A 26,172-nucleotide genomic window follows, 5' to 3' on the forward strand; every position below is an offset into this window, starting at 1 on the left:
ACAGACACTACACTAAATTGGTCACCTTCCCCTATTTTTGTAGCTACCCCTCCAGAGCTATAGTGAGACGTTTTGATGGAAAGGGCAGGATAATTATATTTCCCCAGCAGGAAGCAGGAGAATGGCTGGAGTTAACATTTACATTCCGCCTCGTGGGCATCCCGCTCGCTGCCAGCTCTGCACATCCACTCACCGCTTCTCCTACCTTTTCCATTTCATGCTCTCCCTCTTGAGAGGACTCCCCACCTCATCCAATTGAAAAGCTCCAGGCTAGGAGGAGACACGTATCCAGAAGAACACCTTGGGCACACAGCTATCATCCTCTCCACAAACCCCTTCTCTCCCAATTCACATAGTTTGTACTCTCCTAACACAGCAAAATTAAAAACAAACTGTTCTTTCTCTCAGCTCCTCTGTAGAGTAAATAGTCAAAACCCTTCACTGCACAGTTTTTTTCCCCTAAGTAAACCTTAAGACTCTGGTTTCTTTTTCCCACAGTAACAGGGTCAGTTCTCCTCGGAGTAGGCTGGACTGCCTCTCCCAACCAGAAACAGACACCCCATGGAATGGGTGAGTGGCCGGCTCCAGTCCGACACAATACCTCTCACATCACAGGTGGTTTCACAGACACACTTTAATTTCACAGAGCATTTCCAGCTCCCCCAGTGGACAAAACCCACACCTCTTGGTCCATAATCTGTGGCAGACAGGTTGAGAGACGTGGTCTTGTTGGCACCACAGGGAAAGCCAAAAACTGAAAACCAGGATCTCCAGTGAAAAGAGACTGACCTTTGGGACAAATTCATGCACACATTTATATAGAGAGCTAAGTGAGCAGAATGCTTGAAAATAAAGGCTAAGGAGAAGCAGTCCAAAAAGTGTAAGGGTCACTTATAAGTCATATATAATCAGTGTTTACATTGTAGGCTAATTTGTCTGCTCTAGGATTTGATTCAGCCACAAGCAGCACAAGTCACTGAGCTTCCCATCAAACCTGGAGCTGGATATAGACCTTGGGGAAACTTGGAATTTCTGCTTTACTGGAAATTTGGTTGCGTTGACATCTTTTGTTTTAATTCAGGATGAAATTACATTGGTAAGACTTTCATATTTAAAATGCTTGTATTTGTTTCGTATTATTTAATGATTGGAGTCTTGTAGTAGTGCATAAACTGCTAGTTTTATGGCATAATACTTAAATGAGTCATTTTCATAATCTGTATTAATATCTTCTACTTAATGTTGGTTGAACTATCTATTGCTTGTATTCAGAGTGTTTACAGTGCCATAGCACACCAAGGAGAAACCAATTCAAGTGTCAAACTCTTCCACTATGGCAAACAACAGTACTCTTAAAAAGATAACTTGTTCCAATTGGAAATTAAGACATAAAGAATAAAGTAAAATATTTCAAGCATTATACTGAATGCTGTTACTGACATGATATAAAATACATTAACAACAACATAAAAATCAAATCCCTTTATTAGTCAAAATGAAGCTTCAAAACTCAGAAGTGAAATTCTGAAAAATTCCAAAAGGAAACATCTTAAAAAATGTCTGCTTCAAAACTTCTTTGTCCATTCTGAACGTTCATCATGTTTTACAATAAAAATTATTTTAATTTCATCTTATTCTACTTTTCATCAAAAAATGTAACAAAAAGTCCAACCAACTGCTATTTTGTAATGCATATTTGAACTGCCATTTACTGAGCTATGAAAAATGAAGCACTCCATTTTACTTACATAAGTAAGGATGCTCTATTATCCCATGTATAAATATTAATTTTTACAATTCTGTCCTGTGTCTTAAAGTAGTTTAAAACTCACAGCCAGTGAGAAATTCTGCACCTAACCTGCAACCTGTCATGAAACTGTATTTCCAGGGATAATCAGGTCAGCTATCGGGGCACAGTGAGGACAAGCTGGTCCATAAGGGATGGCAAGCAGGATAACAAGGCAAGTGGGAGCAACACCTTCCACCAAGGAGCCAGGATGCAGAGTGGCAAATCCAGGTGGTGATCAGGGTCAGACATTGTCCAGTGATCTCCTGGGAAGTCCACAGTGATGCAGGGCTCTCGCCAGCAAAGGAGCTCCCTTTGGACTCAGCCAGCTAAATGCCGTACCTTTGCCAATTCATCTCCTGGAAGGGGCAATGCACATCTGTCCCTGACACCAATAATACTACAACACAGCCTTATTATCTAAAGGTACAGAATATAGTTGAATGAAATACGGAGTTTATGTGAAGAAGTCATTCAAGAGGATGAATGGGTGACTATACAAAAAAAAATGCTGTTACTGTTGCCTTCTTGAAGCACACCAACATGCCTCTTAATTAAGAATTATGTCTATATATTATGGAAATATTTATGAGGAAAAATCATCCATCAAAAGTAAAACATATAAGAAAGGTCTGGGAAACCTCAGTGCATGCTTGCCAGACAAATATGTTCCAAAGGCTTCTGTAGAGCCACACAAAATGAGTAATGATACTACAATGCAGGTTTTAATGCACATGGAAAATACCCCAAATAAAACTAACTTGTCGTTTGAGTTTTTTCCTAAAACAGTAGCTTCATACTCCACTGACAGTAATGGAAATCTGTGGTGGGTTGACCCTGGCTGGACACCAGGTGCCCACCGAAGCTGCTCTATCACTCCCCCTCACTAGCTGGACAGGGGAGAGAAAATATAACAAAAGGCTCCTGGGTCAAGATAAGGACAGGGAGATCACTCAGCAATTACCACCATGGGCAAAACAGACTCAGCTTGGGGAAATCAGTTTAATTTATTACCAATGAAATCAGAGCAGGATAATGAGAAATAAAACTAAACCTTAAAACACCTTCCTCCCACCCCTCCCTTCTTCCCGGCCTCAACTTCACTCACGATTTCTCTACCTCCTCTCCCCGAACGGTGCAGGGAGACGGGAAATGGGGGTTGTGGTCAGTTCATCACACGTTGCCTCTGTCACTCCTTCCTCCGCAGGGGGATGACTCTTCAGGGTGCAGTCCTTCAGGAACAGACTGCTCCAGTGTGGGTGCCCCAAGGGGTCACAAGTCCTGCCAGCAAACCTGCTCCAGAGTGGGGTCCTCTCTCCACGGGCCCACAGGTCCTGCCAGAAGCCTGCTCCACTGCAGGCTGCCCACAGGGTCGCAGCCTCCTTTGGGCATCCACCTGGTCTGGCGTGGGGTCCTCCACGGGCTGCAGGTAGCTATCTGCTCCACCATTAACCTCCATGGGCTGCAGTGGGACAGCCTGCCTCACCGTGGTCTTCACCATGGGCTGCAGGGGAATCTCTGCTCTCACACCTGGAGCACCTCCTCTCCCTCCTTCTTCTCTCACTTTGGTGTCTGCAGAGTTGTTTCTTCTCACTCCTCTCTCTGGCTGCAGTTTTCTCTTGCACAGTTTTTTTCCCCCCTTCCTAAATATGTTATCACAGAGGCTCTACCACCATCGCTGATGGGCTCAGCCTTGGTCAGTGGTGGGTCCGTCTTGGAGCCGGCTGGCATTGACTCTGTCAGACACAGGGGAAGCTTCTGGTGTCTCACAGAAGCCACCCCTGTAGCCCCCCATGCTACCAACACCTTGCCATGCAAACCCAGAACAAAGTCTCACCATGCAAGTTTGTCCTTGCAAGGCAGCTACAGACCTTACACACCAGCTTTGTTCCCCTTGCCCTAATGGGAAAATAAGGAGACTGTTGCAGCCAATGTACACAGCTCTGACAATACGACTAATTTCCTTTCTATCGTATATCAAGAGCTGCAAAAACATGTCCTGAAGAACACAAAAACTGGGGGAAATAAATGTTTTTTCCATTACCTTTATTTTTCATCTTAAATTTTAATAGAAATTGAGACTGCCTAAATGCTCTACACATCAAGGCAATCTTTATAAATGCAGTGTGACTTCCAACTGAAATAGCAGCGTTTGACATCTGAAAAAGCTTCCGACCTCCCCAAAAGGCCTCTTTTCACATTTCTGAGGAAATCGAACATTACAACAGAGACTTTCAAAACCTGGGTGAAAAATAAACAGTTAGCAACTTTAGCACATACACAATGAGGGAGCTCCAGATACCTGTAATTCAGGTTTGGACTGTTTTAATATAGCTGCAATGATTTGACAAAAGTATGTTGGAGATTTAAACAGTTTCTGAGGATTTCTATAGCAGGCAGGAAACAATCATGACATTCAAAAGGCACTATTCTAACCAAACAAATTGCTCTACTGGAATTTTTATCTCCCTGCAAATTCTGTAAAGAGTCTTTGAATATTATCCACATTATTTAATATCCACATTATTTGAATAATTTGAATATCCACATTAATAATCTGAATATCCACATTATTTAATAGATTTCAGCATACAGCTGGAAGAACGTCTAACATACAGGAATCATACCTACCTTTACTAGAAAGTAAAGCAATCAAAAGACCATTTGTTTCTTAGAGTGGTTGCTCTGGAGCTGGGCTGATATTCAAATACCATAGGAATTTGTTGCTGATCTTCAAAATTAACAGCAAACATATACATATAATGGATTCAAATTCACAGAGTAAATATAGGGAGTAAAATGGTTTGTTTTCCTGTGCATATAATAACAGCATCACATCAAATATTGTCAGACTCCGTGGATATGAACAGAATCGTATGGTCATTGACTGTTCATATACCACAGCACTGCAAAGTTGATATGAGTTGGTCTTGCCTTGACGTAGGGAAATCTCTGGGACCACATGTCAGATCCACTGTGGATATCCTGTAGACCAATCTCCCATAATGATCAGATGCGTATTTTGATTACAATGTTATACAAAGGACCATTTCTGCTTAAAAATCATCTTAAAACACTGTGCAAGGTATTCCTGAAAAAACACAGACAGACATTTTGCAGTCTTCTTTCTATGCATAACAGCAAGATTTGATGTCAGGTAACTGGCTCCTAGGAAGACCCAAAGTAATTCACCACTTCCGTTGTGAAATTAAGTTTTTTGTTTTTTTAAATATACATCACATTTTCCATCACATGCAATTGTAAATTGGGTACATAAATTGTTTTTGCAAAATTAGTTATTACTGCTATATAAACAATCAGGAAAATTTTGGAAAATTTTGCTGCTTTTCTGGTCATGCTTGCAATCTGAGTAAACATGTAAGATGTTTTCCTACCAAAAGGAACTACTAGCTAAACTATTTTTACGAGATTCATTGTCTATTTATGAAGTCTGCCTTACATTGTGGAGTGCTGGTATTTTGTTTGTTTTGTAACAAGATGCACCAAGATTATCTTATACAAATGTGAAATGCGTTTACTTTAAGAAATTATTCAGGCACTGAATAGTTCAGGCACTGAATCATTCTCAGCTAAAGAATGCAGAAAAACAAAATCTTACTTTACCTTTAGCCAACCCCAAAACACCCATCTGGCTGGGATCCTTCTTTCAGTACTAAATTATGAGAACTCTGTTCTCCCTCAGCACTAAAACTCGGTTTACTTAAGTGTCTCCTTGTCATACATCTGTGAAGAGTTTAATAAAGAAACATTACAAAATTGGTGGGATTCCCGATTTGTTGGTTTGCTTTGGCTATTTTTCAAAAAAGAAGTTGTAACGCCTTCAACATCCAAAAAACTTACAGTAATATTTGTACTTATTAATTGGAGTATACAAAATATTTGCCTTGTTGCTGAAATATCCCTGTAGCACTACAAGCAATTAACATTTAGAACTACAAATTTTGCTAAGATAAAAGACTATCAGGAATCAAATTCTTCAGAAATAATCATTCTAACAACTAGAGCCCAAATTCTGCCTTCCCATACAGTCATGCAATTGCATTTGTTACCTGTTGTGAGGACAGAATTTAGCCCCAAACCACATTTTTATCTAAATACATATATTTTCCTACAGAAAAAACAACCTATGTCTTATTACTGCTCTTCCCTTCTGAAGGGTAAATACTGATATTTGAAATACCTGAATTGTATTTACAGCTGTACAACACTGATGCCACACACTTGCAAAATATCACTTGTACTCTATAAACATAGGGTAACTTGTACAATCAGCTTAAAACCTTTTCTTATAATAAAGAAAGAGCAGACAAGCTTAGACATTTTCTTTGTCAAATTCACACACAAAATACATGGTAATATGACACGCAACATCATTCCACCCTCCAGACGCCACCATCTCCACACAGTCCTCTTCGTCATAGGCATTGTTGGGCTCCCCACTGCGCCATTTGTTGAAGGTCTGCATGGGTGACCGGTCAGAATAGACAAAATTTCCCTCTTTCTCTAGGTCGTTAATCCCAATGAAAACTCTGGTGAGCCCGGCTTGGTTGATGTACGAGGCAATCAGATTGTTGGCAGTCTCATCCTTGGGCATGCTCAGCGTCCCTCCTCTTCCGTGGCAGTAGAGCTGGGCTTCCTTGTATCTTTTCTCTTCCTTCACCAGCAGATATATCTTATTATCTGTCTCACGCACACCAGCAACAGCTGCGGGGGAGGGCAGTGCTGAAAAGTGAGCACTCGCATTTCTATAAACCAACTCACTGTATACCCCAAAATAACTTCACAAATCAGATGGCGGGACGGTGATGCTCTCTACGAGCAATTCCACCGGTAAAACGCAGCAATGAGAAAGGAAAAAATTTATATAAAATTAACCTACCATTTTTTATGAATTTTAGTTCCGTTGTCAGCTGGGCCACTTGGATATCCATTTCACCAATAGCCTTCCTTAGCTGGCTGCACTCACAAGGGATGCCTGTGAAATAACACAGACACACCAAAATAAAAAAGCCTGGCAGTCCTGGAGAAGGAGACCTGCCTTGCAAATAATGGTCAGAAACCCACAGCCTTTGCTACCCTGCACCATCACATGGTTCTTACGGGTGTCTGGGACTATCCAGAACAGCTCAGTTCACTTCACATGAAGCTTCAGCCCTGCATGATTAGTGCTAACCTAAACACTGACAGATATTCTCTGCTTAAAAAAAAAAAAAAAACAACACCAGATTTTTTTTTAACTGATAACATTTGTCAAAATTTCCCATTTTGAGTTAAATTATTCTCTTCAGTCTTCTCTAAAGAGCAATTTTTCCACAGCAAAAATCCGCACAGCTCATTGTTCGCCTGTTCCTCACAAGGAACATAACACAGCAGATCCAAAAGGCTAATGTTCCAACTATGTAATGCACATAATTACCTGCACAACATAGTTCTGTACTTTTGAAAGTACAGAATTTACTGTACCTCTTCCAATAAAATAAGACAATAGAAAACCATCTATTACCCCAAATTGATATTGATTTGACAAAGATAATCTGAATGAGAATACTAAAAAGATAATTGTTACATCTATGAGCTCGAATCTCCAAATGAGGATCAATTAGAGTTTCCAGTTCTGTGTGCAATTATTCAAATCTACATTTGACTCCTCAATTACTCAGCTTAGGTGTGTAAGTCAGTCTAAGCACGGGGTACTTACTTACACTGAAAAACTGTGCTAGATGACAAGGTATATGGTACTCTGGCTCAAGAATTAAGAGTGACAAATTATGTTCTCATGAGAAAACTAATTGGTGCAATTTTGTGTACCCTGCCAGGAAAAGACAAATTGGGCAAAATCTGAATCTGCCACTTTTGTAAGGCTTATGCTTCTTATGCCAGGCTTTCACCTTTTTCTCTGGAAGATCTCTATTCCTGGTAATCTTTTGCTCTATAGCAATAATTGATGGAGGGGCAGGAGCTTCCAACCTGCTCCTTTGTGTTGGCTGGAAGGCAGAGTGGGATATGCAGAGTTATCCCTTTGCACTTCGGTTCCCACTAATCCGCAGCGTGATCACACCTCTGAGGTGCTCTGAGACACTGTTTTGACAAATACACTACAAGTCCCAAAAACACTGCAGCTTCAATAATTTTAAGTAATTTGAAAATATTACGGTGAAATATTACAGTGCGTATGCAAATATTTATTTTTTCATTTATTTCCCCCAGTATGTAAACAGATATATATTTTTGGTGATGATGCATGCATCTTGCAAAATCTTTCACATACACAAGGTGTATCATAGATTACCTGGGTCACCATTAGGACCTGGTGGTCCTATGTCACCATTATCTCCTTTTTCACCTGAAAACATGAAAAAGAATATAAATTTAAGGCAACTTTTTTGGTCAACAGTTCATTTAGCTCTTGTTTACTTTTTCTCTAGTAACATTCTAATGTGTAAAGTAGAAATATGCCCTAGCAAAAATAAAGATTTTTCCTGTCCTTGCCATTCCACAACAAAGGCCAGCCAAAACTATGAAAGTTGAACACAAAGAATATGTACCGATATCCATTTTTTGACATTCATGAACTCCACAGAACCAATAAGTTCAGATGCTGCAGAGAGAAAGGGGCTGGATATGCTATGCTCGTGCCTAAATTGAGATTCATAATCTAGATGCTTAAGTAAACATTGGTCCCAATGATTTAACCAAATTCACATAGAAAGCCTATGGGGTAGGCAAGATCAGAATTCAAGTCTTCTGGTTCCTAAATGTCTGCCAAAGTACAGTGCATCTTCCCATCTGCTTCTCTCAACTGCCCGCACTTGTGTGATGGTGCACAAAGTTCTTTATTTAGCTTTAAACCAGGTTTCTCACCCTGTTTTGAGGCTAAATGTGCTCCTGTCAGAGCGAAAGGTGACTGGCTGAGAGATCTCAGTCATCTGTCTGACTACAGTCTGAGAAACTCTATTATGGTAAACTCTGAGACTTGCTAACCATTTTTCAAGCCACTAAACTCTTCTCAAACACAAATCATCACAGAATTTTCATCTGAAACACAAATGGAGAAACAATTGAACTAAGCATACCTTTTGAACCAATAGGACCAATTTTTCCGTGCCGTCCCATGCTGCCTTTCTGTCCTTTGTCCCCCATTTCTCCTATACAGAACAGAAAGATGAAAGACACAAGGTAGCAATGTAGTCTGATTCATTCAGATGCTTGCAATATCAGTTTTTACAATGAGCAAAAACACGCTGTAACCCCAATATTCATTGAACTCCAAAGGTCCAGCTCACTCCTTGTGAAGAACTTACATACAAGAACCTAGACAGTGATTTAATCTTTGCAAAGCAATTGACATTAACAAGACATACAGGTATAAACGAAAACGGATCTTGGCTAAGAGCCACTGGAAAAGCTTTTGCAGACTTCTCCCAGATGATCATGCCAGAATTATGTTGAAAATGAGGGGGGATTGCATTCAAACATGGATCAGTGGATTAAACCTATCACAGAGTTGAGAAGACTTAGAGGATCCAAGCACAACTGACAATTTCATCTAATACAGTATCTCCACTGGAACCGAGAGCTGAATTTGGGCTTAATGGCTTATTCATACAATACAAACACTGTGGACGCAGTCACATCCTCATTTTTTGCTCTTGCATTTGAAGATTACATTAATGAAAAAGGAAAATTAAGGTAAATCTTACACAGACATATATACATAGACACATACGCATGTTCATGCAAAGTCTGACTCAAACCAGCAATGTTGAATGCTACCAGTTTTAAAGACAGTTCCACACAATGCTTCAAAGTGCAGTTGTAGCAAAGGACCTGCTAAAAACCAATTTTCCTTAACTGTGTTTTTACAAATAAAAGGCAACTATGCACCTCTTAAGGTCAATTGAAATTGACAACAAATCTGCATGAACCAGCCGCTGTCACCTACCTGTGTCCATGAGGCATACCCAGAAATCTAATGTAAGACAGCTTGATTCACTTACTTTGTCTGACTTTGACCTCTTTTCTATTAGTTGTACTTTCCTGTGTGATGTAAAGTGAATATTAGAATGGCTTCAGGGGAAACAGAATTTGCACTGGAACAGGCAGTTTCTTTGCCATCACTGTCTTGACAAACCAAACTGAAGCACTGTTACTGATAAAATACATGCCACAGTCCACGTATTGATGTTATTGATCTGAGCTCCTCCAGAGCTCAAATAAAAAAACAGATAAAACGTGCCTGTTACACCATCCGTTTTTTCTGGATGGCATTTCTCAAACATCATGAAAATAATTATCTTAATGGTGGGAACCTGAGAGAAGAACTTCAGCCTGTAATAGCAAGGCCTTATTCAACCCAATGTCTACAGTCCTCATCTGCAAGTTTAGGGGAGCAGCAGTTGATATTAACAAGCGCTACTCACCAGAGTAGTAACAGAGCAAATACAGCAGGCTTACATGTGACTGAAGGTTTTGGCTTAAACCAAACCACTTACAGTCAATAAATTCTGCGTAGCCTAAGCTTGTCAGATTATTATTTCTAAATGATACTTTGGTTCTGGCATTGGTTTAGAGAAGATTCCCCAGTTTGGTTCAGGCAGACTTTCTGAGACCTATCAAATGAGACCTGTCATTTTGTTACACTCACTGTGCAGTGAATGTGGCAGAGTTTGCCTTACGCTGCAGTTCCCATGGCCCGAGGACCCTCAGGAAAGAACACCACGTCTCATTGTACATTGGTGATGCCCTTTCCTGGGTGCAACACCTGAGCAAATCAATGCTCTGTCATCAGATTCAGGCCTCTTTGTATCATGATTTCAAGAAGAAACACGGTCTGGAGGCAGCACAGCTGGACAGCTATATCATACGAGATAGGTTTCCACTGTACCATACAGTATTAATAGAGATCAGTTATGGAGAGACTACAGTGACAAGAAGCCAAACGCCTTCTGAGGCTCCCATCCTGCAGAAACCCAAGGCTGAAACTGCTTTAGGAAATATTGATGAAGTTTTTTCAACGATTGTTTCTTTGCTCAAAGCAACATCTGTTATGCACCGTTCAGCTACACAATGAGACAAGTTAGGAGGAAAATCTACCATAGGGATCCAGCGACTGAACTTGTGTAAATTGTCATACCTCAGCCCCAGTTGTTCATCTATGACAACTGAAAATCTGTTGACCTCTGTTGTTACTGCAACTGGACAGATAGTCATATATTTCCTTCTATTTATTTTTAAAAGCTGGACAATTTTATGACCCATTTCACCATTACCTTTAACTTAAAAGTGCAATCAGTAACAAGTTTCAGAATATAAATTGACCACCACTGGGCTAAGAGATGTCCTCTGTATTACTCCATGAAGTCTCATGCAACTGTGACTTGATGGCATGAGGCACAAAGGAATAACTTGCCCTGAACTGAGAGACGTTGTGTGTGTGTGGCTTGTTGGTCTAATTAATTACTGGCAAGTCCTACAGTCAATGATTTTCCTTTGTTTCCAACATGGATCAAATTCAGTTACTTCTGGACATGGACTCAATTAGGAAATTCTACCAGAAACCAAAAATAATCTTCTCTTATGCTATATATTACATATTCTGGAATATTCCTTCACTTTCAAAAGAGATTCATGGCTTGCCTTAAAGATGCAATCTGTCGGGCTGTGTACATTATAAAGGTACTGATGGTACTGTTGGATATTTATGCAATATAGATAGTATATTGAGACGGTATTTCCTTGAAAATTGCTGAAGTATCAGCTTGTAATAAGTTTATCAAGTTGCTCTGAAAGTGACTTTTCTTGCTTTGGATATTTATGAATTGAGAATACCATAACGGGTTGTCAGATATTTGGATGCTTTCTCTTTTCAGGCTGCTACACCTGAAATTAAATAAACACATAGATCTAATGCATAAATAAATATAATATATAAAATTACTTCACTTTCTTTCTCATAAATACTGCCCAGAAAACGAACTACATCTCTGTAATAGCCAGTAAAAGCTACGTGATCTGCTCAGAAGTAAAAGTGTGTTATCTCAAACAATGAAGACATACATTAAGTCTCCTGTGCTCATTAAAAGAACTGTTTGGATTTGGTTTTCTCTTACAGTGACTAACCCCTGCTTCTACTCCAGGGGCTTGCTTATTCTGCTTCTTCTGCAGAATAAATCACAAGGTTTCAAGAGAGACCCATCTGCCTTGAGGGTTTCAAAAGTTTTAATACCTTTTGTAAAGTCCTTCTTAGTGACCCTGTGATTGCCAAAAATGCAGTCTAAAGAGTCTTAATGAAATCAGGAAGTGACAGCTGGAAAGAAATGAGGACAATGAAAGAAATTAAGTCTCCATAGACCAAAAGTAGGAAATCTAACAGAAAGTTTGAATGAAGAATATGAAGCAAGTCATCTGTCATCTCACAGATGAAGGTGCTATACACTGGAACCAATTATAGAGGACTTAAAGGATTTTGGAAGGAACTGAAGAGAAGGAAACTCTAAATGATCTTCTTGGTGGCCTTTTTTAGGCCCACAAACAAGAGAAGAAATAAAATACCTGAGATGAATGGTGGGCTGCACAACCAGTGAAAAAAATTAGGGTTTTGGCTCTGTGGAACACTATACATGGGGGTCTTCATATAATATGGCCAATCTCTTCAGATAGGATTAATTGGAACAGAAAAAAAGGAGCGTACCTCCTTAGTCTTGCAGCAGTCGGTATTCCCAATGCAAATATTTACCTTGACTTGAATGCAAACAGTATATTTAAAGGATATAATGATGTTACGGTACGGTACCAATCTATATTCAGGACATTTAATTTTTTAAAACTATTGGCAACTGGAAATCAGAAAATTGTGGATACACCCATAGACTACAGTACTGGTTTACACGAAATAATCTGAATTATCCACACCACTGAAAGTTGGTGTTTGGCTAGGGAACAGTGGCTACAGCACAGTTACATCTTATATGAATAAACAGTGGATAATCCCAGGTGGCATTTTACGTAGTTGGGGCAAATTAATTTCACCCAGGGTCAGCCACCTGAAAGTTAGGTTTTTAGTCTGAGCTATTTATCTAAGATGCTTTGGTGGGCAATGGAGAAATAAACACCTCTCAGCAGTGATCCCTAGCACTCCTGTTAGACAGGCATCTTAATGACAAAGTGAAACTTTAAAACCTTGCATAACAAACTGGGAATAAAAAAGAGGAACCTATTATCAATCCATATCGACTAGAAATCAGAAAGGCTAGAAAATTTGCAAAAGAAACCAAAGACAGTAAGAAAAAAGCCAATCTAGGAAGGCAGCAGAAAATTTTAAAGGATTTTAAAGTACGTTCAAAACAAAATAAATGGAAATAGTATGGTCCATTCCTGGATGGAAGAGTTTATATTCAGATGCACACAAATACAAAGAACTGCCCTTACGAAACACATATCTTGCCAGAATTATGCTAACAACTTAATACCAAGCTTTTTGAGACCAGTGGTCTCTCTAGCCCAAGACTTTGATTGCCACAGTGGCAGCAGAGGGTGCAATACAGGAAGATCACGCAGCCCCAGGCACTCTCTCTGCAGTCCGTTGCTGATGGAGTTGCTGAATCAGTCCCCCAGCGGTTTCAGTGAGTGCCTCCAAGTTCAGGTATGAATCTGGTGATTCTGTAACCTCAATCATATCCTTCTTAGACTACTCTGTACAGATGCAAGAGTTTCAACCTGTCCAGTTTCTCCTTATGAGGCATCTCCTCCATCTTCACATTTCTGGTGCCCCTCTCTAAACTCTCATGTCCTTCTTGAGAGACAGAGGCCAGAACCACACTCATCACTTGAGACAGCGAATGTCAGGCTTTTACACAGAACAAAAACAGCTGCAAAAATAAGCTTCCGCTTTTGTCCTGGGTATCTTTTCTGATGATGGGCAGCGTTTTGTTTGTTTTGAGGCTGCTGCTAATGACTTCAGAGCAGTTCTTGAGTTTTAAGTGACAGTTCTGGGTTTTGGCATCGTGTAAGTATGGATTAAATTATGCATCCCTGATGTCCCTAGGTAATATATTTATTTACACTGAAGCCCATCTGCCATCTTTTTGTCCACGCAGTCTAACATGGATTTTCTCAAAATCCTATTGAGTTCAGGTGGAACTGGAAGACAGTTTTGAACCAGATACCCACTTTGTGAATCCACAACTGTCATTGTCAGGACTTTTATATGGAATCCTGCCTGCAGCAGTCCTTAGCGAGCAATAAATTCATGTAAAAGTTGACTCAGAAATGTAAAGGATTGATTGATTACATATTAATGAACAATCAGTAATACTAAAATATAAATTAAGATATTATTACCTCTCTTTAGAATTTGATTATACAAATGACTGAGCACTCTGGCTCCAATCCAATTAAATTAATGAGTCTTCTCTCCTACTTAAGAGGCTATGCCTGTACTAGTAAACTAAATGCCTGGGACTGTTCCCTGGCAGTGGGAACCAGGTGGCAGAGAATGGTACACTCCACGATATTAAATTGTCTTACTCTTCAAGCCAGGATAATCACTTGCAAGCTGCTCATTGTGTTAGCTCCCAAAATATGCCCAAGAATTGCCTGGGAAAGTGTTAGCTGGCAAAAGCCAACATCACTGTGCTAACACTGCAAAGGTAGACAAGTTGTGTTCCAAGCCTAAGAACAGTATATGGCTGTTTCACATACCATTATAATTAAGTATAAATAAAGTACGATGTATAAAGGCTGAAATTAAAATACTAAAATACTATATTTTGAAATAGTTATGGCTCTAAGAAAATGAAAATTTCTTGAAGAACACATTTTTAATGTGCTGTTCCTTTGATTATGCATTCCAACAGTAAATTCACCCTCTCCTCCTAACTTTGCTTGCCATAAGCAGAATCCACACTACTCTGGGAATATTCACAGTATTGTATTGTTATGAAAAGATCTGTGTTTAATTTGTGTACATGGAAGTTACAGCCTCACAGATTGGATCATGACTCACCTAAATAATTGAGTTCAATCCCAACATGGGAGTATGCAGTACAGCAATCAGCGCAAGGGGGAAAAGTTACATCTATTAACTTCACACCCCAAAACTTGCACTGCAGTACACACTACTTTCATCTGAATCAGCCATTGCACTTGATCCAGTGCTCTATACTTTATGTAAGGCCAACACAGTTTTATATTCTGCTGACATGCTATGCATCATAATTGACCTATACAATTAATTAAAAGCAATGAGGAAAGTAAGTGGAATTTAACCTTAATCAGTGCCCAAAGACATCAGGATGTCTGATGTCACCCTGAAACATCAGGACACTCAGAACCAGATTTATTTCAGTTAAGCACCAGAAAGTTTTAATGTTTATCCATTTCTGAACTACCAAAATGTGAAAATATAATGAGGAAAGGTTATGATAAAAACATTTGCAGCACTTTCTAGTCTTGAGGTGTTCATTTCAGGTCAAATACACCATAAGAAAACCATTTTTCCTGCAAGTTATTTATTCACTGATTATCACATACCTAAGGAGTTCAAAGAAACTAAGCACATTTTCTTAGGATGATCTTGCTTGAGAAATGAAACAAAGAAAGGAGAAAGAAACAACAAAAAAAAAACATTACTGTGATACTGGTAATGTAAATTAACACCAAAAGCAGAAAACTCTACACATGGAGGAGTTTCTCCCTCATGTAAACCATCACTTACTCAAATAGCAGAAAAAATATAATGAAATGTAGAGGTTTCCATCAGCAGAAGGAGCCAAATAGTAGCCCAACAAGGCAACAATTATAAGGCTTCAGTAAAAATACAGGGGGTCAAACACGTGTTAACACAGTGACTACAATTTAACAGGCTACTGCACAGAAACAGGGCTGCTGTGATCATCCATGTGTGCTCTTAGAAAGGGGCAAATGCAAAGTGAGGCCACAATTTCATCCATCTTTCATTACCCACGACGCTATGTGTTATGTACCTGGATCACAGGTCTAAGCTTTACACCAACTGAGATTTCAAAATACCTGGCCAGCACTTTAAAGGACATCAGTGGCATATGCCCATCAAGAGATCAAAAACAGAGCAAAAAAGCAAAGCAAATAACAGGTCAAAAATGGATATTAGATAACCTGCCCTGGAAAAAGGTGATGAACTGGTTATTTCTGAGAACAAGATTGTGAACAAATTATCAGCCTCCAAATGATGCTCAGTTCTTACCCCTCTATAATAAGACGAACAACCAAATATGAAAAAGACCTCAGTATCTTGGATATTTCAGTGTTAGGGGGTCACATGATTTTTCCCAAGAATATTGTTATATTTTATTTTTGCCTCAAAGTTCCAGCTTCTGGATAACAAACTGGAAAACCTTGGACTGCTGGAAGAGAATATACAGTTGAGACACTCTCATTCAGTTTGATAGTCTAGAAAAGTATTTATGCATGAGCTTAACTTCAGGTCTAGGCACTACACACTGTCTGTGAAGGTTAAACCTGACTGAAAGGTTTTTCTAGGTCAAGGCTGGATATCTTTCTGTGTCCTTTTCATGTGGTAGAAATCACATCTGTGAAGTCTGTTTGTTTATCCAGTCAACACTGTAACACTCAAAAAAATACACTGGATATAGTATCATGATGAAATCTGGCACCATGCACTCCAAATTTGTTTTAAGGTAACAATTTCTTTTTCTTTGAAGAAGCATTTGTGGAAAGAGGTTGATGAAGACAAATATCTACAAAACGTACAGCATTAATAAAAAGATGAGTTAATTAGAATTCATTTTAAACAGGAGCTTGCTTGTAGAAATTTCTTACTATGCTAAAATAAAGCCGTTTACCAAATACTCCAAGAACATACACATGTCAAGTCAAATCTGGATGCACAAAGGAAAGCAGAAAAAATACGTTGCTACAGAAGCAGTAAGAAATTTTGCCTGTGTTTAACCTAAAAGCACTGCCTGGAAAAATACTGATATAGTATGCATTAATATTCAATTTTCTTTCATCACTTTTTCTGTTTCAAGTATGTTTTCTTGCAGTGAATTTTCACTTCAGTGTTTCTTCTTTCAGTCTCCTCAGATTTTTGGACTTTTGGAGGTATGGAAGACTGGCAAATTATCATTATTACAGTTAATCAAGCATTCCTTATGAGAATGATTTTCCAAATAAATCCAATTTTGCAGTATAAAATATATAAATGAGGTGTTACATCATGGATTGGCCTGACTAAAAAGAGTACCTCCACTTCTCAGATGTTCCTAAACATTTTGAATTGAATTGACAAAATGCCAAGCTACAGAAACACGCAAGACATCATGATGGGAGAGGCTCTCACGCTCCCCATGAGAAAGTAGTATGACCAGGTGCCCATCTGAAACACTTGTACAAAAATGATCACAGCCTGAGAATAAAACAGGAAGAACTGTGAGTCCATTTAGTGACATCAATCACCCAGGTATAATGGGACAGCCAGAACATCAGGAGCGCCGCAGTGGGTGGATATTGGCTCTTTAGGAAGGACAGGCAGGGAAGAAAAGGCAAAGGCTCTACACAGTGGGACTTTGAATGCATGGAGCTTTGCTTTTTAACAGGTGACTGGTCCATTGAAAGCATGCAAGTCAGATTTAGAGGAGAGGTCAGCAAGGGGAACGTCATGGTGGGCATTCATTACAGACTGTCTTGTCAAGAAGTGGGACTGGATGTGAAGAGCTCTTTTAGCCACTGTAAGAAGCTCCATAACTGGAGACTAGCTACTTCAGCATCTTCTGGGAGAGCAGCACCATAAGGAGCAATCAACCCAGAAAGTGCATGAGGGAAAACTATCTAATGCAGGTACTGGGTTTCCAGCTAGAGATGGTAGCCTCCTAGACCTGTTATTCACATAACCTATGTTTGTGGATATGATAGTCAACAGCAGCCTTGGCTCAATGACCATGACTGTCTTCATGAGATGACAGCTTCCAAGATTCTGAGGGAAGTGAGGAAGACAAGCAGCAGGATAAAAGTCCTGGACTTCTGGACTTTGGCTTGTTCTGGGAACTTGTAGGCAGGATCCTACTGGAGGCTCCTATGAAGTTGAAAGGGGCCCAGAAAGAGCTTGTCAGTCTTAACGAACAATTTCCTTAAAGCATAAGAACTATCCATTGCAATGTACAGGAAAATGAGCAGATATGGCAGAAGGCCAGCTTGGCTGAACAGGGAAGTGTTGACTGAGATCGAATGCGGAAAGGAAGCATGCAGGAGGTGGACACTGGGACAGGCTACCAAAGGGTAATATAGAAGTATTCCCTGCACATACAGGGAGGAAGTGAGGAAGGTCAAAGTTCAGCTGGAGTTGAACTCAGCTAGATTTATGAAGGACAACACGAAAGACAGTCCAGGTAAGGCAGCAGTAAAAGAGAGACCAAGGATAACACGGGCACTCTGCTCAGGAGGAAGGCAACCTAGTGAAAAAGGAGACAGGAAAGGCTAAGGTACTCAGTGCTTTCATTGCCTTGGTCTCTACTGGCAAGGTCTGCTCTCCGGCCTCCCATTTCTTCATGGCTGGTAGCAAAGATTTGTGGAGGACATGCTACTTATGGTAGAGGACAGCTGAGTTAGGGACTACTTCTCCTGGATGTACGCAGGTCCATGGCACTGGCCAGACAGTATTCAAGGCTGCTGAGAGGGCTAGCTGATGCTGTTGCAAGGCTGCCGAAGTCTGATCAGCAGCTGATAATCAGTGCCATTCCTCAGGAACCAGTCCTTCATCACTGACAGTGAGGAAGAAGTGGAAGGAACCTCTGTGAGTCCACAAGACAACCCACACTAGCAGGAAGAGTTGGTGCACTGGAGGGCAGAACTCCCAGTCAGGAGAAGATTGACAAGCTGCACGAATGTGTTGACGAGAATATCAGGAGTTCAGCCAGATGTTAAGTTCCTCACCTGTGATGTACTGATGAAGGCTGGCCAATGGCTGGCTAAAAATCCCCTTTGCACAAAGGGATCTAGAGATTTTTGGGTCCTCGTACAAGAGAAGCAAACTGGAGTCCAGCTAAGGAAGATGGTTTTATTCAGCCTGAAGTAGAGAAAGGTAAGGGAGGACATAATTGCAGTCTTCCACTACCTACAAGTGGTTTGTAGAGAAGATGCAGCCCTCTCTTCTCAGAGACATGTAGCAAAAGGACAAGAGGCAATAATCACAACTTACAACAAGCAAAATTTCAGTTGGCCCTAAGGAAAAGGTCTTTCACGATGACACTGGTGAACAGACTGACCAAAAAGGATGTGGAATCTCCATCCTTGCAGATTTTCAAATGTCTACTGGACAAGACCTTGAGCAGCCTGATCTAAATTTGAAGTCTGCCCTGTTTTAAGCAGGAGATTGGACTGGTAGGGTGTTATGTTTTGGATTTGTGACCAAAACAGTGTTGATAACACAGAGGTGTTTTAGTTATTGCCGAGCAGTGCTTACACAGTGTCATGGCCTTTTCTGCTCCTCACAGTGCCCCACCAGCGAGTACGCTGGGGGTGCACAAGACACTGAGAGGCGACACAGCCGGGACAGCTGAACCCAACTGACCAAAGGGCTATTCCATACCACGTGACATCATGCTCAGCAATAAAAGCTGGGGAAATGAGGAGGAAGGGGCAATGTTCAGAGTGATGGCGTTTGTCTTTCCAAGTCACCTTTACACATGATGGAGCCCTGCTTTCCTGGAGATGACTGAACACCTGCCTGCAATGGGAAGTGGTGAATGAATTCCTTGTTTTGCTTTGCTTACATGCACAGCTTTTGCTTTGATTATTAAACTGCTTTTGTCTCAATCCACGAGTTTTCTCTCTTTTGCCCTTCCGATTCTCTCCCCCATCCCACCGGGGGGAGTGAGCGAGCGGCTGTGTGGGGCTGAGCTGTGTACCAGGGTAAAACACCAAAACGGTGCACAAAAATGCCCAAGGATGATTTAGTCATCCATCAAAGGGCGAGAGGAACCCCATCATTGTGGCCTCACAAGAAAAGGCAGCACTTGGTCAGGAATGACTTTCAAAACATCTTCTTTAACAAAATTACCTTTTTCTCCTGGAGGCCCAACTCTGCCTGGACGACCTGGAGCACCTTTCTCGCCCTTTTCTCCAGCCTCTCCTGTTGATACAAAAGGAAACAAAAAGAACAATCATATTAAACCAGGACCATTTTCTGTTGGTGGCAGTGACAAGAGTGCCATTCTCCCCAGTGAGAATGAAAACCTACTATAACAAGAGGGGAAAAAAATAAAAGCAGATACAATCTGACTTAACAGCTTTACTTGATGCACGGAGAACAGTCTCCTGCAATTGGTGTAGACACTGACAAAAACAAAGTCAATACATTACTGAAGTCTCATACAATGGGTCTAGTTTTGTGGATGTTACCCATACCATCAACCTCCAAAAAGCCCAACGGCACAATTCAGTTAAGTAGAAACTTCAGAATTAGGCCCCCAACTTAGCACATAAACTTCTGGGTCTGTGTTCACCAAACATTTCCTGAGTATCTGCTAAGGGCATGCTTAAGTCTCAGGTAAAAATGGCTTAACTATAACCCCAAAATAAAAAAAAAAAAAAAAAAAAAGAAATACGTTGAAGTCATTTACGGAGTACGAATGGATCAGGCCTATAGGAAGGCATTGTTACATCTGTCATTTAGAGGATCATTTTTAAGCATGGAAGAGTATCTCCTAATCCATATGCTCAGTTATATACTGTGCCTTTTAATCTCTGTGGTACAAACCACTGTGCATTGTACTTACACACACATGGATCATGGTGCATTATTTTATTCAGTATATTTAAACATCAGTTCCTGTAAACATCTGCCTCTCTGGTGCCTTTCATTGGAAATTTGGGGATGTTCAGCTTGTTTCACCCCCTACTATTGTACTACTATTGTAGTAGACATAAAATTAAAATCTCTTAAACAAATAGAAGTTTAAATAATGATTTACACAGACAACTTTACCAAAAAAAAGATTTGTATGAAGGAGAAGAAAGTTCCATGGCTTCCACAGAAAAGAAAATGCCAGGATCTAAAAGGCAGAGCTAGCACAACACACCCGCTGCCCCAGCGCTGTATTTCTACAGAGGAGAGGGAGCTGCTCTCCAGGAGGCTGAAGGGAGCACCATAGCAGAAATGGTTATCATGCACCCCTCAAGCTCTGCTCTCTGGCATAGCTGGCAGCACTGGTTCAGAGAGCGACCATAGAGATGACATGTAAAAACAAGCCACAATATGGCACGTTTCAAATATGCAGCCTCCAGCTCTCTCTCTCCCCCTTTATTGTAGACATAGGTGACTGTGAGCTGAACTCGGCCCTCCATCTGTTATATTTTCCTTCTTCAGGCTGCCAGCAGGCTCCAGACCATCTTTCCTGTCTTCAGACATGCAGAAATAGGCCATTCTCTGACCTTAATGAGGACAAACTTCACATAATCCCCAGTGAATAATATTGTTAGTATGAAACAGACTATTATTTGGCACATTTGGGAACGTCACTTTTTTTATTACCAGGTAACCAATAGGCTTTGTATGATTGCCTTTCCCCCCTCAGGGCTGGTTATGAGTTCTTTGCTTCCCAAAGATAAATCCTGACAATGACTTTTCCCTGCTCTCCAGAGGCTGAGAGCAGGCTATTACAGCCTATTGCTTTACACCTTCTTCAGAGTGAAAGCTGTGCATTAGGGATCAATAAAATAGATCATTCTTGCTTCAGGCCATTACACTTGCCTGCATTTATTCCTATAATAAGATGACACTGCATTCCTTAGTGTGGGTGTTTAAGAAACTTTCCCTGGGAGGAGATTACCCCATTACAGGCCCAGCTACAGACCACTCTGCATTTTTTGTTATCAGCTGTTTTAAGCAGCAGGACTTTGGCCAAGAGGGACTGATCAGTGGTCCAGTTCAGCTTTGCCGTGTTTAAGTCCTTATTTTTGCTGTATGTACCCTGAGCACTGTGGAAGCTGAGGGAGCAAAGCCTGTGCAGGTGTCACGGGCAACAAAACAGTTTTCTGTCAAGGAATTTCAATCAATTTAATTTATCACCAATTAACACTAATTTTTTGCTTTTTTTTCCTAATTCAGGAATCAAAAGTTAAACAAATTAATGTAGAGAAAGACAACTCTGTGGCCCCCTTCTGGTCGTCAGCCCCTGTCCCGCACATTACACCCAGTCCCTTTGGAGCAGGAGGTCGGGATCAGTGCATGGCGGTCCCTACCCTGCTGCTCTGCTATGGGCTCCTCCACCAGCCACAGTCCCTTTGCAGTCATGCCTCCGGCTCAGTCTCCTCTGCATCCCTTCCTGGGTGGCTCTTTCTTCCAGCCCTACTGCATGAAAGAGTACCGTCTTCCACAGCGCAATGCAGCTCTCGCCTGTGCAGCTGAGATGGGGCGAGGTGCGCCCAGCAGTGCTCCACAGTGTTGTGGTGCCCCACACCCCCAAAAAGAAAAAAAATGGGGCTTTGAGCAACCGGGTGTAGTGGGAGGTGTCCCTACCTATGGCAGGGGGGTTGGAACTAGATGGTCTTTAAGGCCCCTTCCAACCTAAACCATTCTATGATTCTATGAAATTTAGCCCTGGTGCTGAACTGAGCTGCAGCAGGATCACAGGTATCAGGCACAACCCTGACACTACTAGAAGCTTCTTCGCCTGTCATCTCTGAGAGAGATCTTTCATAATTCAGATGATATATTTTACCACTGCTGTCAATTTGACTCCTTTTGTGAATTCTTTGGGACAGGATTTGTCTCTTATTACATCTGCATCCTGCCTACCTTGAGCTGTAACGTCTACTGTAATGAAAATAGCATGCCAAATATGGTGATAACTTTCTTCCATTACTCATATTCCCTGTGTGAGTAGACACATCAAGTGTGGGCGTAAAAAACAAATGGTCGTGTTTTATTTACATAACATCAACTTTTTTATGTATTGTATGCCATGGAGACTATTAAGACAATTCCTGCTTTAGATTCTAGAAGGGAGACGAAACAAGGTGGCAAACCAAGAATTTAAGGTTTGAAGGATTGGTCCATGTTATTTTTTTCTCCACAACAGTAGTAACTTCAATCTCATTTGTCTATCAAAAGGAACTGGACTTTAGAAAGAGTATGCGTGAGCAATGTAGTGAGGCTTCATCATCCATCCCTTCTTCACACACAACGGAGTTTTCCCATTATTAATATTGTTGGCTTTCTAAAACACGGTTCAGTCTGCTGCCTGGATTCTCAGAGCCACGGTATTTTTCCCTTCTACATTTCATCTCACTCTTTTATACTGTTGAGGTTATTAAAAAAAAAAAAAAAAAAAAAAAAAAAATCGGTCCCTAAGACCTAAGCTGCTGACCTTAAACTCATTTGTGCCTTTTTCTGTTCTTGCTGTCTTTACTGGCTTTCTTCATTTTCTATTTTGACCTCCATTCTCATCTCATCCCCCTTCTGATTCCCCCTTTTATTGTGTGGGGTCCTAATTGGCTTTGCGTCATTTTCTTTTTTTTTTTTTTTCCCAGTTTCCAGTCTCTCCCCTCAGTCTCATTCTTTGTGCCCTTCTTTTTTCTTTTCCCTTTATCTCTTCCTGTTCTTCTAAAATTTCTCTATTACACTCCTCCACTTTTGGGTACTTTCCCCTGGTGTGTTTCTCCTTCACCACCCCACTGGGGCTCCACTTTCTGCACCACCTCTTCGGCTTAACCCTCTCCTCCTATTTTTTCCCTATTACACACCCCATGGTCTCCCTCATTTCTTCCACTTCTTCCCTGTGCCTGTTTTTCCCAAATCCCGACAGGCTTGTGCCCAGCAGTGATGCTAGGCTCTGTTCCTCCAGCACTGGAGACGTTGCTGGCAGCCCAGCAGAGGAGAAGATGGGGCAGATCTAAAAGCTGCAGTGAGCAAATCCCACTGCGCGGGAGCTGAAATGTGGGCACACAGCCACATATATGCTCAGTTTAAAGGAAGCCTTGGCCACCGAAATGGGTTGGAGCTGTGCCAGTGGGGGACAGCAGTATCTCATTACCAATTCTCCGAGCCAGTCCCCCTGACAGAGTAGCTGGAGCATTGATAGCTTTTTAGGGATTTCACATTAACTGGGGCTGTATCAGGCCATTTTGTGCTTCACTGAATTTGTACATCAATCTCTCTCACTTTTCAAGGCTTCCATCTCATGAAGCGGAGTGAAATCGTTAACACATGATGGTTTTCAAGCCTCTTTGTTGTCTCCCGGCTCAGGATTGCCTTCTGGCCAGGGTCCTGCACTGTTTATACATTTTAAAAAACTCTGCTGAATATAATAATAATAATAATAATAACCACCATCCTTCTGTAAAACTGGTAATCACAGATGTTAATTTTGACTGATTATATAAATAAGGAAACTAAGGCAAAGAAGTTAAGAAACTTGTCAAAGCCTGTCAGCTTCTTTGAAATGAAAAATCATTTCAAAGCTTCGGTCCTCGGTGCTGTGGGGTCTGACCCTTTGACTGATCTTCTGTGTAACTTTAGAAAACATATATTTAACTTGATTGTGTTCTCCCCTGTAAGTAACATCAACAGCAGTATCTTATGCCTATTTCACAGTAAATATATCAAACAAATGAAACAACTTTACTTAAGGCTTAGCCAAACCTCAGAAGACCTGGATATACTGTTGTTCTTTCTAACTAGAACATCTGCAGAAGGTGTAAATATTATTAAGACTTCAAAGGCCACTTATTGAAGTAAAATAAAAAATATAGAGATTTTGGTTCAGTTCAGTTCAGCTGCATCTATAATAATAATAAACAAAACAGAGAAGGTTTTTTTTGGTCCTGAAGCCAACTGGCCAAGCGCAACCCACATCCCTATAGACCAATTCCCTTGCTTGCAGCACAGAGCAGCCACATCTAAACTGGACAATGTCCGGAGAGTGCAGTTTACACCACAGCCAAACCTGTGGCCATGCTGTGCTCGCAATTTAACTGTATAAACAACTGCAGGACAGAAGTGAGCCTTGCCCTCACCAATCAATTAACCAGCACAGACAGTGCCTGCAGTCCATACTGTGGTCCTCAGGCAACCGGGTGAAGCCCCTGTTTGTGCTAGGTAACGTTAATAGCATCAATATTGTTAGGTGAGTTTTGTGATACTGCAATGCCTAACTACCAGAAAAACTGGAAGGTTAGTTGTGCAGTTCTGAAACTATGCAATTTTTTTTATCATTAATGATAAACTGGTGGTTGTCATTAGGTTTTTTTTGTCCTTGGTTAACAGGTATTTCCCCATGCTTATAGGTGTTATACTCCAATAGAAATACCATAGCCTACATAATGAGAGTTACTGTTGTTGACTAAACAGGGATAGAATTTCACACCATAATGGATGCTGTTGCTTTAAATTGCTAATTATTCCCAGCTGTTGAATACCTGTCTAAAGTACTGTAACACATTTTTTGCTGTGAAAAGTTCAGTAATTTATTATGCCATCTTTTGGGGGCAATAGTTTGGGGGCATATTTTGTAAAAATGTTGATTTTGTCAACAGAAACTAGAGAAATGCCAAAAATCTAACTCATTTTTTATTTCTTCTAAAAGGCACTTGAGCATTTAAAAATCAATGGAAAACAAGCAGAAGTCTAGAAAATACAAAATACTTCCCATTATTACATCACAAAATGGCAATGAAAACCTCTCCAGATATAACGTAGGGCTTGTTTTTACAGTCTTTGAGTACATGCACCATTCATGAGTATAAACACAGAGAAAGCAATCAGGCAGCGTATCAGGTTAACAAGCACTACTGGTCAGGAACAAGTCTGGTAAACTTTGGCGTGCATTCTCTGAACCATGTTCATGTTAACAGACTTTAGTTCATCTTACGAACCTTAAAACTCTGTTTTTAAGGAGGCTACAATTGAAAGGCATCTTATTTGTCCCTGTTAGAAACAGTCAGTGGTACAAATGAGCCTGTTTGTTAGAAGGAAAGGATTAGTATTTGAATGATGGAGTAGACTTCCACGTTACCTTTGAGGCCTGGAACAAGAATTTGAACGGAGCAGGACTCCTCTGCAATGTGTTGAGGATATCCAGACCTTAGCAGTGACAGGAAGGCAAGGCTAATTAGAGTCACCAAGAAAACCAGATCTCTCTTCATAATGAGCACTTACAGGTCAATGACTCCTAAACAAAAGAATGAATAAACAGTTATAAGAATTCCAAAGACTTTCAACAGTTTCTGAACATATGCAGCATCCTACTATAAATACAATATACTTTGGCATGCCATAACCCACGCAGCATGAGAAGGACATGTGCAGGTCCCCCGAGCAGGTTGTATGTTCCACAGACATACATGACACATGCAGCAGTGCATTCAGCAGT

At 40.6% G+C, this 26,172-nt stretch overlaps 1 protein-coding gene across 4 annotated transcripts; it reads right to left on the reverse strand.

The window, feature by feature from the left end:
• Positions 1-6,081: 6,081 nt before the first annotated feature.
• Positions 6,082-25,950, reverse strand: COLEC11 (collectin sub-family member 11). 4 transcript variants are annotated; one of them, XM_009880134.1, is made up of 6 exons: positions 25,816-25,950; positions 19,860-19,931; positions 8,881-8,952; positions 8,097-8,150; positions 6,687-6,782; positions 6,082-6,511 (listed from the first exon to the last, which is right to left on the reverse strand). In XM_009880134.1, exons 1-6 carry the CDS (start codon positions 25,943-25,945, stop codon positions 6,120-6,122), a joined length of 816 nt encoding a protein of 271 aa, XP_009878436.1. In that variant the 5' UTR covers positions 25,946-25,950; the 3' UTR covers positions 6,082-6,119. The 4 variants fall into 4 exon arrangements, with proteins under 4 accessions (XP_009878436.1, XP_009878437.1, XP_009878438.1 ...); XM_009880135.1 differs by lacking the exon at positions 19,860-19,931 and having other exon boundaries at positions 6,120-6,511; positions 25,816-25,945; XM_009880136.1 differs by lacking the exon at positions 8,881-8,952 and having other exon boundaries at positions 6,120-6,511; positions 25,816-25,945.
• Between the last annotated feature and the right edge of the window lie 222 nt (positions 25,951-26,172).

Source organism: Charadrius vociferus, unplaced genomic scaffold (assembly GCF_000708025.1).
Source record: "Charadrius vociferus isolate BGI_N301 unplaced genomic scaffold, ASM70802v2 scaffold552, whole genome shotgun sequence".
NCBI classification, from domain to species: Eukaryota; Metazoa; Chordata; class Aves; order Charadriiformes; family Charadriidae; genus Charadrius; species Charadrius vociferus.

Coding starts and splice junctions, on each gene's coding strand:
- COLEC11 (XM_009880134.1), bottom strand. CDS start 25,945: ATGAAGAGAGATCTGGTTTTCTTGGTGACTCTAATTAGCCTTGCCTTC. Junction 19,932..25,815: donor TCTTGTTCCAGGCCTCAAAG/GTAACGTGGAAG, acceptor TTGTATCAACAG/GAGAGGCTGGAGAAAAGGGC. Junction 8,151..8,880: donor TGGTCCTATTGGTTCAAAAG/GTATGCTTAGTT, acceptor TCATGTTTTCAG/GTGAAAAAGGAGATAATGGT.